We start from the raw sequence: 16,055 nt of genomic DNA, 5'->3' as shown, positions 1-16,055 counted from the left end.
TAAATACAATTAAAGCCTTCTAATATTAATGCACACTTTTTATTATATTAAAATCAGGCAATGGTCTGGTACAATAAAAAGGCTGCTTATGGAATACTGTTATGTTAAACTTTCAGTACAGAGGATGTTAAATCCTTACAACTAATATTTTCCTCAGAAGTTAATGGAAACATCAATTTTCATTGACTTGACAGCTGCTGCTTTAAAATGTGTTTATTTTTACTATTTTATTTTTTTCCTTATTTTTTCTTTTTTTTTTTTTTTTACACAAACACTGAATTTTTCATAAAACTTAGGACACACTAGGTTGGTTTCCTGTAAGCTTGCATCCACATTGCAGCAGTTAGTGGTCCGGAACAGTAAACCAGAAAAGGCAGTGATTTGCCAGGATGCAAAACCAATCAAGGTCCTTCATCTGCTGTGCCACCGCTTCCCCAGAATCTTCACTGAAGAGATTTCTAAGACTTACAGAACCCTCATAAAATCTGCCAGCCGGATTTGATTTGTCTGTGGTTATTACATCTTTAGAAGGGGCAAGTGCAACATTTTGTTAATGAACATTCTTGGGTCAATCCAAAGCACCAGACAGTGATTTGAGGGTACCTGGAGCGTGTTCAGAATCTCTGCTTGCAGAGTCTTCCCCACGGAGGTTTGGCAGCAGAAGGTTGGGCCATCCTGGTAAATGACTGCTCTTTTCCCCACGTCAAAGCCTATCTAAGAGCACGGCCGTGGCCAGCTGGGCGGTGTGGCAGCAGTGCTGGAGGGAAGGGAAAACCCACGTTTGCCAGCAGAACAGATACTCTTGTTTCCCAGGCTGGTGAAGACTAAATTTGTTGCAAAACCAAAATGATAAGCAGGAGGGAACAGGTCAAGTTATTGCCCCGACACTCACCCCTGGGCCAGGGGTGAGAAGAGTCACCAAGAGGGGCAAAAAGAAAGCAGCACCCCCACTAAAAAGAGGGGAAGAGGGAAGAGATAAAAAGAACCCTGAATCCCTCACCCAAAGCTCACGTCACCGGTGAGGGGAACCAGGAAGAGAAATACAATCTATGCCTTGGCCAAAGGAAAGAAGGAAAGCTTGCCCCAGATTATCAGGGCATTTAAAAAAATAATAAAAACCCAAAAATGACTACAGTCACATTCAGCCTTTACTAGAGCGAGCACAAAGGGAGGGATGACTGAGGTTAGCACACATCCCCAGTAGTAGTCCATACAGCCCAGTGTAGTACTGGAAGCAAAAACCTTTGTGTCTACTCTAATAAATAGCCCTGAGCTTCGACTCTATTGCAAAAGACAGAGAAAGAAAAAAATAACCCAGGCCAGACACACAGCAAGGTGATTGTGGGATGGATCCTTTCACAGTTAAGTTGGATGTGCCACACTGGTCTTGACAGTAATAAATTTAAATAGACTTTTCCTGATACCAGAAGTTCAACTATGTGGACAGTGGTTACACGACAGGATTATTTGTTATAGCACAACTTATATTTCAAATGAAAAAAAAATTAGTATCATTTACAGTATCTCAAGAAAAACTTCCTTTGAATGGGAACTTCCTTTCCAGTATTTTGAGGTCTACAAGATGCATCTAGAAAATTTACTACTGTGGAAAATGAAGACAGCTTAAATTGAATAAGGGGGACATGTTGGTTTTTTTTTTTAATTAATTGCTGTAACATTGTCCTTCAGGTGGCTGAGGAAGTTTCATATTTTCTTTAGACATCATTAGACGCCGAAGCTCTTGCAGAACAACTTTGATACTATAAGAATTCTGCCATTTTGCTAGGACTGATATGGCTCTGGGGTCCACCTAAAACAGACAAAAAGAGCATTCCTGTCAGAATTGGTGCACTGGTTACACTTAACTCCCCCCCATCCCCAGCTAAAGATCCCACAAGAAATCTGGGAGGGAGAAATCCAAAGCAATGTTTTCCTAAAAGCATACATTTAAATCTCCACTTGTCCACTTCCCTTCCACCCCCATTTCCTTGCTCCAACAAAGGGCACCACAAGCAATGAGGAGCTAAGCAAGCCACAAGTATGAACAAAGCATTGGAGCTGCACAAAAAAAAAAAAAAAAAAATTAAAATGAATAAAAGCAAAAAACTTACCACTCCATTAGAACTATTTACTCCATTCATATTAATTTTTGTTACAAATCTTACAAATGGAGGTGCTTCTGGATACTTAGGCCCACATTCTATTTTAAGGCTGTATATTCTGTTTTCATAAATTGTCTGAGGGGAAAAGAAAGGGGAAACAATTACAAAACAACCAGGCAGTTCAATGAGCATTTGGTTAAGGCAGTGGCTACTTTAGAACATGGAACTACCAAAAGTGAGGGCAGCCATGCAGCCACTATGCTGGCTCTCTGTTTTGAGTTCACTTTAGAATATTCAGAGTATCAAACGTTCCTCCAGGGTAATGATTCTGCTGCTCTTTGTGCGTGCAGCAGGGAACAGCCCTGAGCTCTGAGCAGGGCTTTGGGGTCTGTGGGATACCCAGCTGGGAGCTCTGGGGTCTGTGGGACACCCACCCAGCTGGGAGCTCTGGGGTCTGTGGGACACCCAGCTGGGAGCTCTGGGGTCTGTGGGACACCCACCCAGCTGGGAGCTCTGGGGTCTGTGGGACACCCACCCAGCTGGGAGCTCTGGGGTCTGTGGGACACCCACCCAGCTGAGGAGCTCTGGGATCTGTGGGACACCCAGCTGGGAGCTCTGGGGTCTGTGGGACACCCACCCAGCTGGGAGCTCTGGGGTCTGTGGGACACCCAGCTGGGAGCTCTGGGGTCTGTGGGACACCCACCCAGCTGGGAGCTCTGGGGTCTGTGGGATACCCACCCAGCTGGGAGCTCTGGGGTCTGTGGGATACCCACCCAGCTGAGGAGCTCTGGGATCTGTGGGACACCCAGCTGGGAGCTCTGGGGTCTGTGGGACACCCACCCAGCTGGGAGCTGGCACTGGGGGCCCTGGCTGTGCACAGCCACTCCACAGCACGTGCACAGCCGGGTGAAGCTCTGAGAAGCTCTGACAGTGCCACTGGCTCTGAACAGCCTGTGCCACCAAGGTGACTGCTGGCTGAGGGACATCACACAGCCTGGGAATGCCACACCCCTGCAGGACAACCCTGGGCAGCAGCACACAGACCTCCAGCTCTGCACAGCTGCTCATCTGTCCCACTGGAATGCAGCATAACATCCTCCCACCTGCTGCAAGTGTGACTGCCTTCCACCCAGAGGGACATAGGACTTAGCTTTTGTCCCCAGTCAGTGTTTGCACTTCCTACTAAGAACCAAAATGGTAAGAACTGAATCTGAGCAGTGTTAAAAGCAGGACAGCAAACAAGAATGGCTGCAAGTCCCCAGGATCTCTCTCAATACAGTCTGCTGCCTTCCAGCAAGAAGCTCAAAAGAAGTCACAACATATCTGGCAAGAAGATCTATATTCCTAAGTGTGTCAGAAAAACAGGAGAGGCAGAGCTGACTCCTTGGCACTGATGGTCCTTTAACCTTGGTTTGCAGCACAAAATAACTGCAAACTTCCATCACTGCTGGCAAGGCTGCGTTCTCCTGTTTGCACATTTCTATTCCTATTTAATTTTCTAAATTAGATTTCAAGGTTGTTTAAATTTTCCATAAAGCCTATGCACACAGTGAGCTTTCTTCACAGCCTTAATGCAGGCTCATTAGCACTCTCCTAATGTTCTAAAATCAAATGCTGTTCTAGAAAACAATTTGGGTACATCATAAACAAATGAAATGCTCGTGACTGGGGAGAGATTAGCAAAGGCAGACAACAAGTAAACAACACTTCTGGGTGAGACAGAAAACACTGCATGTATAATGCCTTCATAATACACGTTCTTGTACAGCCTCAGTGTATGTCAAAAAAGGCAACTGACAGAATGGGAACAGAGAGCAGAACATGATTAAAGGTCTGTAAAGATTTTCATGTAATGACCTCTGGAATTACTGAGAAATGATACTGAGGCCAGATGCAGATCTGCTATTGCAGGAAGGAGTACTGGCTACTTGCACTCCAGCAAAGGATATTAGGGAAACAGAACAGTGAACCTGAAGACAACAGACAAGTTCTGGTTTTAGCACACATGCAACATTCAACACACAGTTAAGTCCTCAAGTTCACTACTAGAGTGTAAACCCACAGTTTAGTAGGGCTGGGGGGAAAAGAGGCTACAATACTCCCACAAAGACCAGCTGCATTATAAGATGCTGCTTTGGGAGAGGACATTCAGAGAAGAGACTGAAATTACTAAAATCTGAGTTTCCTCAGTCAGCTGAAATTCTGCAAGAGCTTGTCAGTATTCCTGCAATAAACAGCACCCCACAAACGGAACAGGAACAGCAGAAAAGCCAGCACAGAGCATCCCCTGGCACCTGCAGCAGCTCCATTTGTAACCTCACTAGCTGAGGGATTCGAACCTTGCTGGATGCAAGGGTACACAACATTAGAATTCTGGGATCTCCAAAGTTATGTCTCACTGAATCTGCAAATATAAAGCAGACAAGCAACAGAAGTAACCAGAGAAAGGCACCAAAATGTTTCAAATTATAAGCAGAAAGCCATATAGACACATGAAACCCATTAATACAAAGAACTTCAACATAAATCACTTCCTAAATTGTTTTTTCCACTCATTTGCCTTTTGTTTATTTTCTACTTCAGTGGTGAGGCTAGGAGAAGGGGAAAAAATGTAACAGTACTATTTTAGTATTTAAGTGGATACTTACTCTTGGAGGCCCAATAATCATTCCTGTCCATCTCGTAAGTGTCATATCTTCATCATCTTCAAGGCCCCAGCTAACTGTTCCATCCCCTACTCCCTTCTGACCTTCTTCAAGTTCTTCCAAAAGACGAAAATTACGAGGAACTTTTACTCCTGAAACAATCAGAAAAATATTTTCAGTTGAGGAATCTTATAAAGAAAAAAGCTAGATTAATTTCTCTGATACTTTCGGTCATTTTACAATCACACTTTTGGCAAAACCATGAAAATGCCACTTTTTGAATGACAGTATTTCAGTGTTACAAAAAAAGCTATTCCCATATTTAGCTTGGATTTTACAAACAAAATCAAGGTATCCCCAAAGAAACATTCTAGAAGGCTGACAAGCCACACGTTAGGGGAGGCAGTCTCTGCTCCCTCAAGGATACACCCAGTATTAGAGAGCTCTAATTAGCACCTGTCTTTATGATTTATAGTATAAAAATTTAGGAGTTTCTACAAAATGACACCATGAGAGGCTTGACAGCAGTTGACTCAGTCAGAGCTTTAAAAATACCTTTCAAAGCAAATAAAACTCTTTCATAACATTAGTAGGTTAATCTGAAGTTAATTGAAGTGGGCTTTGTCAGCAGCAATAGCATCCTTTGTACTCGTGACCTCCACCAGCAAGGAATTTCAGCACTTTGTAATTGCTGGCACATTTCTCCACAAAACAGACAAGAAAACAGGGAGATTTCCTCCTCTGCACTGCATTAATGGAAAACAAGGGCACAGAGAGCTTCGGTGACACAGCCAAGGTCACACACCAAGCCTGTGGTGAGGGAGGACCCTGAACTCGGGCCACAGAGGGTTCACTGCTCCCTGAGGTGTCTGCACCCCAGGCACCCCAGAGCAGAACTGCACTCCAGCCCCTGCTGCTCCTTGGCCTGGGGCTGGGGCCAGGTTTTGGTGCTGGGGGGCTCCAGGGCTGGCTCCTGTCAGAAGCTGCTGGCAGCTCCCCCCTTGTGTGTTGGAGCCAATCCTGGGCAGCTCCAGGATGGATCCACTGCTGGCCAAGGCCCAGGACATCAGCACTGCTGGGAGAAGGTGTTTGGGAAGGGGCAAAGTCACCACACAGGAGCAGCTGGAGACAGGAGTGAGAATATGCCAGAGGATCAGCTGTGCAGACACCAAGGTCACTGAAGCACGGGCAGAGACGCCCCTGAGCCCATGGAGGGCCCTGGGGAAGCAGAGATCCACCTGCAGCCCATGGATCCTCCTTGGCCATGGGCAAAATACAGAGGATCTGGTAGTTTTAAACTCTCCTTGGAATATATTGATGATCTAAGGGAATCTAATGGCAGAGATGATTTTGCTGCATAATCAGAGGTGTCCAAATTTCATTGACTACAAAGCACACATCAAAGAAACCAAACCAGCACTGACTAAAGACAGTGGATAGACACCTAACATGATCATACCCAAGCACATCCTGGCAGCGGGGCTCAGTCACAGCTGCAGCAGCAGCACAGGAACTCGTCCAGCAGAGCGGTGCCAGCAGACACCAGACCTGCACTGGCAGAACCAGACCTCCCACCCGGGGCTGCTGAGCACAGCTCCCTGCCAAATCCCCTCCCAGGCAGACCCTGCTGTTTCCATGGCTGCTGAGCAACGCAGCTCCTGGGCTGTGAAAGGAAATGAGTCAGCTGGGGCTGCTGAAGCCATTGCCAGGAGACTGCCCCAGCCCCAGAGCCCGGGTGGCAACAGGAGCTCCGGGCACCACTGTCACGTCCCCTGCACGACAAACTCCAGCGTTTACTCTCCCACAGAATCTTTAAGCTGTGAAGTGTGTATCCTGTGTGCCCCAGACTCACGAGGACTCCTGTCACACCTGAGCCACACCTGGGCCATGACAGACGAGCCAGCCGTTTGTAATTCTATTCCCAACTGCTCCATGCTGTAGTTTGGGGAGGCAGAGCAGCCCAGCTCCAGCCCCTGGGATAAGAGAGCTGGGGCACACGAGGCACAGAGCACGAGTTGAAGGACAAGGTGCAGCCTTTGCTCGCACACATCCCACCTATTTCCCTGGTTTTGCTGCAGTGGATGCACGGGAGAGCTGCTGGTGGGGAATGACTCACAGCTGAACTGCTGTCTGGGCTCCAGCCCTGCCAGGGCCAGGGGAGAAGAGCAAACAGAAAATCTTTCTGGAGGGGGCCCAGCAGCTCTTCCCCAGGGCAGGGGGTGCCACAGAGGAAACCCTGTGGCTGTTATCAGAGCCCCAGCCAGAGTAGCCCTCAGCTGGAGCCAGGGGGAAACCCGCCTGGAACGAGTCCCATGAATGCCAAAAAATCCTCTCACCTCCACGCCACAACATCACAATAATTAACAAGCATCATCTTGGTCTGTGCCTCGCTCCTTAGTAACACCACTTCATAGTTATCAGTGGTGCAAAGACAATTTACTGGTATTTACTGAGAGCAAGATAAACAACCCAGGAGGAATCACTTTAGGGCAGACACAGGCCACACAGCAAAGAAGAAAACCAGAAGTACTGCCTGTCCACCCTCCCTCTGAGCATCAGCTCTGAGTGATCCCTCTGAGCATCACGCCCGTTCACTGAGCCAAGCAGGGATCTTTAAGTGAGCGTGTAATTAAAAATGACATCACCACGTACATATTTGAGCAGGCCACAGGCAAGACTGAAAGGCAGCCTTAGTTCTGACATTTGCTACCCAGAGCTGGGCTTGGCTTTACAACCTTACGGGAAGAGAAGGCAACTTAATTGCTGAGCTCTCCCCAGCTACAGCTGCTCTGATTCAGCATGAATCCAGCATGAATCAGAGCCATAAAAGAGTCACACAGGATTTCAGAGCTCTTTGGCAAGTGTGAGGTCTCCAGAGAGCCGGCGAGTCACGCTGTGCACTGACTCCAGCCACAGGGAAATTGTTAGCAGGAATGAGTGCTCATTCCACAGGAACTGCTCCCTGGGAGCTCTGGCATCATGGCAAGGGGGTGCCCAAAGGGAAGGACACAGCTCTGAGTTTTATGCACTTCACAGAAAGTAAAATGATCATGGCAGATAACTGGTAATTTTACAAGAGATGGCCCTGTCCAACAGCATTGCTGCTTTCTAAACATGTTTTACCCCTAATCTAAAACTCAGGGTGTAACATGAAGGATCATGACCTCATCTATCACAGAAGGTGCCAATTCAGTTCCCTCCCTGACACATTCTCAGGAAATAAATTCAATAGAAAGAGAATCACACATATTATAAAATATTATGCCCATATGACCATAAATTCTTTATATAAATAAACTTCCCTTAAGCAAGGCAGAGAATAAAGACCAGACTCATCCTTCTGGTCACTGTGGTTGCCATTAAAGCAACCCCATCTCCTCCTCATTTGCAGAGCCCTGGAGCACTCATGGTCCGCTACCACATCCTGCTGGGACCCAAACCTCACAGGAATGTTATCACTTGTGATCATACACAAACACATCACCATTGTGTTTGATGTCCACTAAGATTGCCAGAAAGTGGCCAGATCTGTCCTAGGCACAAATAATGTCCATGCTGAGGCGTGGCAGCTGGAGAGTCAGGAGATGTCCTGTGTCCCCGACAGCACCAGGGGTCCCTGGGGTTTCCTTCTCCCACCCCCAGGAAATACCTTGCACAACCCTCACTGTGTAGCAATGGAGACTTCCCTGGCAGTAACCAAACCAACCTGTTCTTCTAAGAGCCCTTCATTTAACACAAAAAAGCCTAAATAAAGAGGCAATTAAAAAGTAATCAGCTTGTCTAAAGTACTTTCAGTAATGCATTTTAATTTAGTCTTCACTATAGTTCAAGATGACTCTCAAATAGCAGCTTCATTTGAAACATAAATATACTAATATCTCAGTAACTGCTTCACTTGTAGCTTGTCTAACCTCACAGAAATACTCGCAGAAATGGAAATGAAAATCTATTTCAGAGCAAAAGGAGATATTCACTATTAATCACAACAGCAAACCAGTGAAAGTTAAAGCTCTCCAGTGCTAAATCTGAACAGTCCTTCTCAAAGACCCTTTCAGCAATGTGTATTTGAGAAGCCTCAACCCCACCCACGAGTTCACCAGCTACAAAATGTTAATGAAATCATTTTATGGCAACCAGAGAGGAGAACTGAACCACGGACAGCTTCACGGAGCTGAGTTGCAGTTAAGAAGCTGTGTGACCTCATGACATCCTCTTCAGCCTTCAACCAAATCAGGACCTTCTGTTTTCCTGGCAGAAATTTCCCTGGCACCTCACAACCCAGCTGTTTGTAAACCACTGAGTTGCAAGGCAGAGCCAGCACACTGACATGGGGACAAAAGGAGTCTGACCTGGTCAGAATCTCACTAAAGGAAGAACAGAATTATCCTGAAAGACAGGTAAATGCCAGCTTGGACTTTTTTTTAAAGATCTTAAAGCACCCTCAGATTTACCTTTTAATGCAGCACTACTAAAGATGCTGACACACAACTGAATGTGTCTTGCAACAGCTTTAAGAGTGATCTTATCAGGCTGAGATTTTTCTCACCTTACTCACAGACTACACTTCTCCATCTCCATTTTCCTCAGTTCCACAGCCAAACAATCTCACATCCAGGCACCTTGTGAAGCTGAGAGCAGCACTGTGAAACCAGGCAGGCCCTGTGCCTTTGGGGGAGATCCTCTCCTCCAATCCTTCTGATCTCTGGCAGGAGAACAAAAAATACACCTCTCAAAAGCTTCAACAACCCGTTTCTCTCTCCTTTCTAAAGTGAGATGGAATTACAAGCATTTCTCTTCAGGACTAAAGCACAGGCACAGGGCACAGCACACCTAAGCAAAGCACCCCGAAAATGGGGCTCCAAGGAGAGGAACTGACTTTTACTGAAGGCTTTTCCACTTCTTCACTCTAACAAGTAACTCATCAAACTGGCCTTTCTGGACAATTTAAACTCTGCTTTCTATACTAGCTCCTGATTTGCTGTAACTCAAGTCAGCTGAAATCCAACAGCTTTAAACACCTCTGTTGCTCAATACAATAAAGTGCTTTCTGTTGCTTGTTTCTGTGTATTCAATATTCAGCCTTAATTACATCCTTTCCAGTCTGTGTTTCATGTCTTTGCATTGACTGCAGATAATGAATTGGACAGCTTATCCTTGCAGCACTGGGAATGTAAAAAATACACAAGCCACTCCTTGTCACAATGTATATAAAGTTTCTGAAGTGATGGGATACTTACTTCAAAAATAAAAATTACTTTAAAAAATAAAAGGCTTTCAGCAATTGTCACAAAAGCTTTCAGGAGACAGGAACTTTGGATTTCTTGCATTGTCCTTACAGTCACAATTTCCACTCTGACGATGCAGACAGGTGCTGAGATAATTTGCAGACACAAAATAACTTCCTGTGCACTTCAACAATTTGAAGTGTTTTCTGTTCTGTGCAAGTTTCAGGATTGGTTCTGCCTTTCAATCATTTAGGCAGGTTCTTTGAAAAGAGGTCACTGAAACATCAGTCTGAGACCCCAGGTACAGTCACAGGCAGAGTCACAGAGCCCCAGGTACAGGCATGAGCCCAGCTCATACCAGGGGAATGGGGCACAAACCATCAGTAACTGTAGCTGCACTTGCAGGAGTTGAACAGCACCCTCACAGCCTGAAAATCCCAACTTTCACACCCTCACCAAATCTGTCAGTGTTACACCTGCCAGGATCCTTACCTGTCTACATATTTACTATACTAATTAGTCCTGTTCACAGTCAGAATGCTGCTTTTCAATCTTATTGTGTAATTTATATAATTGAAGATGAAAATACTGAATTCAGTATCATCTCATAGGAGTGTTGAACTAGTTACCTTTCTATTCAATCTACTGCATCCTGTTACTGTACACAAAGCCCTGCAATCACCTCCTCTGGCCCTATTTCACATGCTCTTACAGCCCATCTTATTTAAAAACCCAGAATTTATCTTGCATTTTCTCTTCAGTTACTCTCCCCCTACCCTTGAGTCTTTCCCTTCCAGTCCCAGAGAGCCCTGGGTGCTGGCAGCATTTCCTTTGAGATGAGGATGATGCTGTCCCTCCAAGGAGCCAGCCTGGGGCTGCAAAAGGCAGGTGCACCTGTATTGTGCAATTCTCCCACTGCCCTGTCCTGTGCTTTTCACAAGCATCCCGTGGAGTTTACAGGGATGTTACAGGGTTAGAAACAGGCCCTTTGAATGCACTGCACTAACCCCAAGCGTGCTCTCCTCTGGCAGGAGCATTGAGCCATGAGCACCAGCACTGTCACAGCCACACACGCTGTCTCAGACTTGGAAAAACTTAGATCTGGGCAAACCCTTTTACCACTCAGCCCTCCCTGGCTGCTGGCAAACACAGTGCCTCACAGCCCTGCAACAGAGCCACTAAACTGAACTGTGAGAGCAAAGTGGGTTAAGTGAGGTCGTTAAACCTTTCCCAGGGTGAGAGAAACACAATCCCCCAGGCCAGCATGGTTGGGTTTCACTCATTATAAAACCCAAATCTGCAGGCCAGCACTGTGGTGCAAGGTCTGTCCTGTAACTGCAGCCCAGCCAGTGCAGGAGCCTCTGAGGAACCCCTGGGTTCCTGCTAGATCACCTCTGACAGCTGAGCATTCCTGCAGGACACCTCGGTCTGTAGGATGGACACACACACAGTGGAGTCTCCTATGAACAGCCTTATTAAAATCATTAAAGTCAGCCCTTTCTTTTTATTCAAATAGTAATGGGGTGGGTGGGAAACCCACATCACCACCAACACAGGATTCCCCTCCCTCAGTGGCACAGATGGACCCCACATCCTAACATTCCTTCCAGGCCGAGGGTTGGGTTTTTTTCCTTGTTAATAATTTCTACCTGCTAATCGATCCACCTGTCTAATTGCCAGGTCCAGCCCTATGGCTTTTTTAGGTCCCAGGGACATTCGTTACCACTTCATCCTCTGGGTCAATAGCTGCTTTTGAAGACAGATGAGCATCTTCAATATGTGTTTAGGCTCCATTGCTTAAACCACCATGAACTCAAGATATCACATATATTCCAGTGCTTTACAGACAAATACGTACACATTAAGGCTCCATGAAAGAAGCTTTAGCAAGCTGTGCTTCCCAGGTGAGTGAAGGCAGCAGTGAGGCACGTTCCAAAGAGCCCGGAGAGGGGACAGCAGGGGACAGCGAGGTGCCACCTCCAGCCCATGCCTCCCCTGCAGGGCAGCAGGGACCCGCAGGCCTGCGGTGCAGTGCCACTGCCAGCCCCGGGCACCGCTGCCCTTGCCAGCAGCTCAGAGGAGCTCTGCCCTTCCCAGCACTGCAGAGTGCTCCGAGGGCAGCCCAGGAGCCACAGCTCCAGCTCCCAGCCCTGGAGCTGCCCAGACCGAGCCCTGGCCTTGGTGCAGCCATGCAGTGCTCCTGCAGCACTGCAGGTCTGTCCGGCAGCCTGGCGCAGCTGTGTGCCCACACTGCTCACTGGCCCTGCTCACAGGGAGCCGTGACAGTGCCACACACCCAGGGGACAAGGGGACAATGCAGCAGACACAGCGTGGCCAGCGGCTGCCAGGTAACCACAGCCTGTCCCTGGCACTGCAGCCCAGCCCCTTCCCACACCTGCCCGCCCATGAGCACCCAACAATTCTCTCTCAGGGCTGCGCTGCCTTGAAAAGGAAAGTATTGGCCTTGTTCTGCCAGCCAGACACAAAGTGCAAAGTCAGCAGCCTGAAAGGATCACTGAGAAGGCAGAGCAGGCAGGAGAACGTGACCTAACAGGGGAAGGAGGGTCCCTTCCTCCCAGCTACAGCTTCTGGGTCTCGACTCAACACCTTCAAACACAGACCTGTAGCACAATTCTCATAACAGCAACCACTGCACTTAACCAATCTTTTATTAACTTGATTATTGTGAATTATGTGCATTGTGGTATGACGGTAATCCTTAAAATCTGAGTGGTGACTGACAGAGAACTATCTGTACAAAAAGAACTCCAAAATACGTCAGGTGAGCACAGTCAAACTTTGGAGAGTGCAATGTGGAAACAAGCACTACAGGGGCACATGTGAAACCCTCTGTGGGCTGGGAAAACAGGAAAATAAAACTGCCTCAACAGAAGTGACTCTGATTTACTCGATCTGTTGAAGTTCATTAGAAGATGTCAACAGGAAAAAAACCTCACTCCAAATCGAGCTGCAGTACTTTTGTTTCATATGTAATGATCAGGACGGAGAGCGTGTGCAAGTCCTTAGAGCTGGTGTGCGGAGTGGAGCAGGTTTGAAGGGAATAAAAAACGCACTGCCTTCTCGGAGCACACAGAGAGAGGCCACGGGCCAGAACGGCTTTTACAGCGCCCGGTCCCCTCCGGAACCACCGCCGGGGCGGCGGCCCGCCCGGCCCCGCTCCCGCCGGGCCTCGCCACCCCGGCCGGCGCGGCCGGGCCCGCCGGACCCGCGGCCCGACCCGGGGCCGGCTCCGGCTCCACCCCCGCCCCGCCGGGCCCCGCTCGGGCCGCGCCGCCGCCCCTCCCCCGGCCGCGGCCGCCCCTCCGCCCCGCCGTCCCCGGCGCGGCCCCGCGGAGCCCCGGGGCGAGGCGCGGCCCCGCGGAGCCCCGGGGCGAGGCGCGGCCCCGCGGAGCCCCGGGGCGAGGCGCGGCCCCGCCGCCCGGCCCGGCCCGGCCCCGCTCACCCGCGCCCGTGGTCGCCGCCATCTTGCGCCGCCGCCGCCGGCCCCGCCCCCGCCTGACGTCACCGCAACGCGGGAACGGCGGACAGGCGCGGGCGGGCGGGCGCGCTAAGCGGAGCTGGCGGCGGGGCGGGGCGGGGCGGGCGCGCGCGGGGAGCTCTGTGGTTCACGCGCGGCGCTCCCGCGGCTCCGCCGCGCGGGCGGGCGGCGCCGCCGCTCGGTGCGGCCCCGGACACCGGCCCCGGGACTCCGGGACACCGTGGCGGGCACGGGACACCCCTGATACTCCGGCCAAGCTTCTTCCAGCGCTCTCCCTTCCTGCATTATACGGAAAAAAGCTTAAAGAAATGGGAAGGAAATGAGTTCTGCTTCACTTCTCTCTGCAACACACGCTCATAAAGCGGAGCCCAAAGCATCCTCCGAAAGCAGCCACAATTGTCACGAAGCGAAACGTCTCGGAGACCCACGGCAGCTTCAGCTGCTCCCGGAGCTGCTTTAAACCAGCACTGCTGGTCTCACTGCTGGGATTTATTCACCCGGTCACGTTTTGGCCGCCTTTTATTCACGCAGTCAGATTTCTCTGCAGCCGCGCTCAGCACGGGCCGGCCCGAGGCAGCAGGAAGGACGGAAAAAGGCACAGGAAGAGGCAGGACAAGGCAGCAGGGAAAGGCAGCACGAAGGAAAGAGGAAAGAGGAAAGGCAGCAGGAAGGAAAGAGGAAGGAAAGAGGAAGGAAAGAGCAAAAGGCAGCAGGAAGGAAAGAGGAAAGGCAGCAGGAAGGAAAGAGGAAAGACCAAAAGGCAGCAGGAAGGAAAGAGGAAGGAAAGAGGAAGGAAAGAGCAAAAGGCAGCAGGAAGGAAAGAGGAAAGGCAGCAGGAAGGAAAGAGGAAGGAAAGAGCAAAAGGCAGCAGGAAGGAAAGAAGAAAGGCAGCAGCAGAAGCAGCTAGGTGCACGAGAGCCCAGCTCGGCGGGCAGAGCCCACCTGCCCCAGCAGCACGGCTCCCCAACAGCTTTGGGGTGCAGGCTGGTGACTCCTTTCCCTCCCCTCCACCTTGTACCCTGCTAACTCCTGGCCCGGGAGGATCGCAGCGACCACACCTGAGCAAAACCTCCAAGTGGGATTTTGAGGCACTCTGCAGTAATTTTCTGCAGTTGACTACAGTGCAACACTGCCCTGTGCAGCCGTGACCCCAGACAGCTCTGAGTGGGGGGTTCTGCAGTGCAGAGCACCCCTGCCCCTGGGATGCACACAGGGATCATCCCTGGGATGTGTGCAGGGATCACTCCTGCTCCTGGGATGCAAACAGGGATCACTCCTGGGATGCACACAGGGATCACCCCTGCTCCTGGGATGCACGTAAGGGGTCACCTCTGCTCCTGGGATACACACAGGGATCACTCCTGCTCCTGGGATGCACGTAAGGGGTCACCTCTGCTCCTGGGATACACACAGGGATCACTCCTGCTCCTGGGATGCACACAGGGATCATCCCTGGGATGTGTGCAGGGATCACTCCTGCTCCTGGGATGCACGTAAGGGGTCAGCTCTGCTCCTGGGATACACACAGGGATCACTCCTGGGATGCACACAGGGATCACTCCTGCTCCTGGGATGCACGTAAGCGGTCACAGCTGCTCCTCCAAGGCCCTCCTGACCACAAGATCCACTCATGGAAGGCAGCTGCAGCCCTGGCAAAAGCTGGAGGCCTGAGAGTCCTTCTGAAGGTCCAGAGAGCAGGAGCCTGAGCAGAGTTCTCCGTGGAGGTGAGACTGAAATCAGAGCTTTTAAAAGCATTTAAAAGCATTGGACTGAAATGCAGGCCATCCATTCCTTACGAGTTTAACAGGAGTGCCTTATTCTGCTTCAGCTCTAATCTGTTCCTAATCAACTTAAGACAAATTTTTTTAAGCCAGATTTACAGCTGTTAAAAGGATCCACGCAGCCTTTTGCTCCAGAATTGCCATACTGATTTTGTGGGAGCATCCAGGTCTTTGGAGGGGTGGAACAGGGACCTTGGAGCCGCAGCCACGTCGGGTGTGGGGTCACAGAGCCAGGGCTGCCCCAGGAGCCCAGCACAGCAGCCACGTGGAAAATGCATCTGGAGATTAACTCTGTCCCAGTTTCTCATAATTAAGCAAGATTAACAGATAAATCGTCCCAGCAGCCACAAGTATGAGTAGCTCAGGTTTGTTTCCAGTAAGGCAACAGTGGCCAAGAGAGGTTTGGGCAGCAGCAATGCCTTAAACAACACTTTGGAAGTCCAAATTCTGGTGATTTCTGTGTCCCAAATCCATTTGTTCATCCACTGCACCACTGCTGCTCACTCGGCATTTAAAGCTGCAGTGAAAAGAGCTCTCAGAGGATCCAGTGCTTCAGGCTGATTTACACAGGAGCCCTGAACATCCACCCAGCTCTGTCCAGAGCTCTCCAGAATCAGCTGAAGGCATTTTGGGACTCCTGCTGAAGTGGAAGAATTCTTTAATGTCAAAGCTGCACGGAGACCTGCTAGTGACTGCGGCAATTGGAACAAGAAAGTTTCATGTCATGGCATAAAGTTCTCCAAGGGTCTGAGCACTTAGATGAAATATTTGGTGAGCAAGGTACCAACAGTGATTTTAATCTG

At 49.5% G+C, this 16,055-nt stretch overlaps 1 protein-coding gene across 1 annotated transcript; it reads right to left on the bottom strand.

The window, feature by feature from the left end:
- Positions 1–17: 17 nt before the first annotated feature.
- UBE2V1 (ubiquitin conjugating enzyme E2 V1) lies at positions 18–13,486 on the bottom strand. The gene is made up of 4 exons (XM_077786972.2): positions 13,436–13,486; positions 4,751–4,899; positions 2,112–2,237; positions 18–1,810 (listed from the first exon to the last, which is right to left on the bottom strand). The coding sequence occupies exons 1-4, from the start codon at positions 13,455–13,457 to the stop codon at positions 1,664–1,666; spliced, it is 444 nt and encodes a 147-aa protein (XP_077643098.1). The 5' UTR covers positions 13,458–13,486; the 3' UTR covers positions 18–1,663.
- Between the last annotated feature and the right edge of the window lie 2,569 nt (positions 13,487–16,055).

The sequence above is a fragment of the Lonchura striata genome, chromosome 20 (assembly GCF_050655825.1).
Source record: "Lonchura striata isolate lonStrDom1 chromosome 20, ASM5065582v1, whole genome shotgun sequence".
Lineage (NCBI taxonomy): Eukaryota > Metazoa > Chordata > Aves > Passeriformes > Estrildidae > Lonchura > Lonchura striata.
Note: the sequence above shows the minus strand (reverse complement) of the source record. Positions and strands in the feature narration are given on the sequence as shown.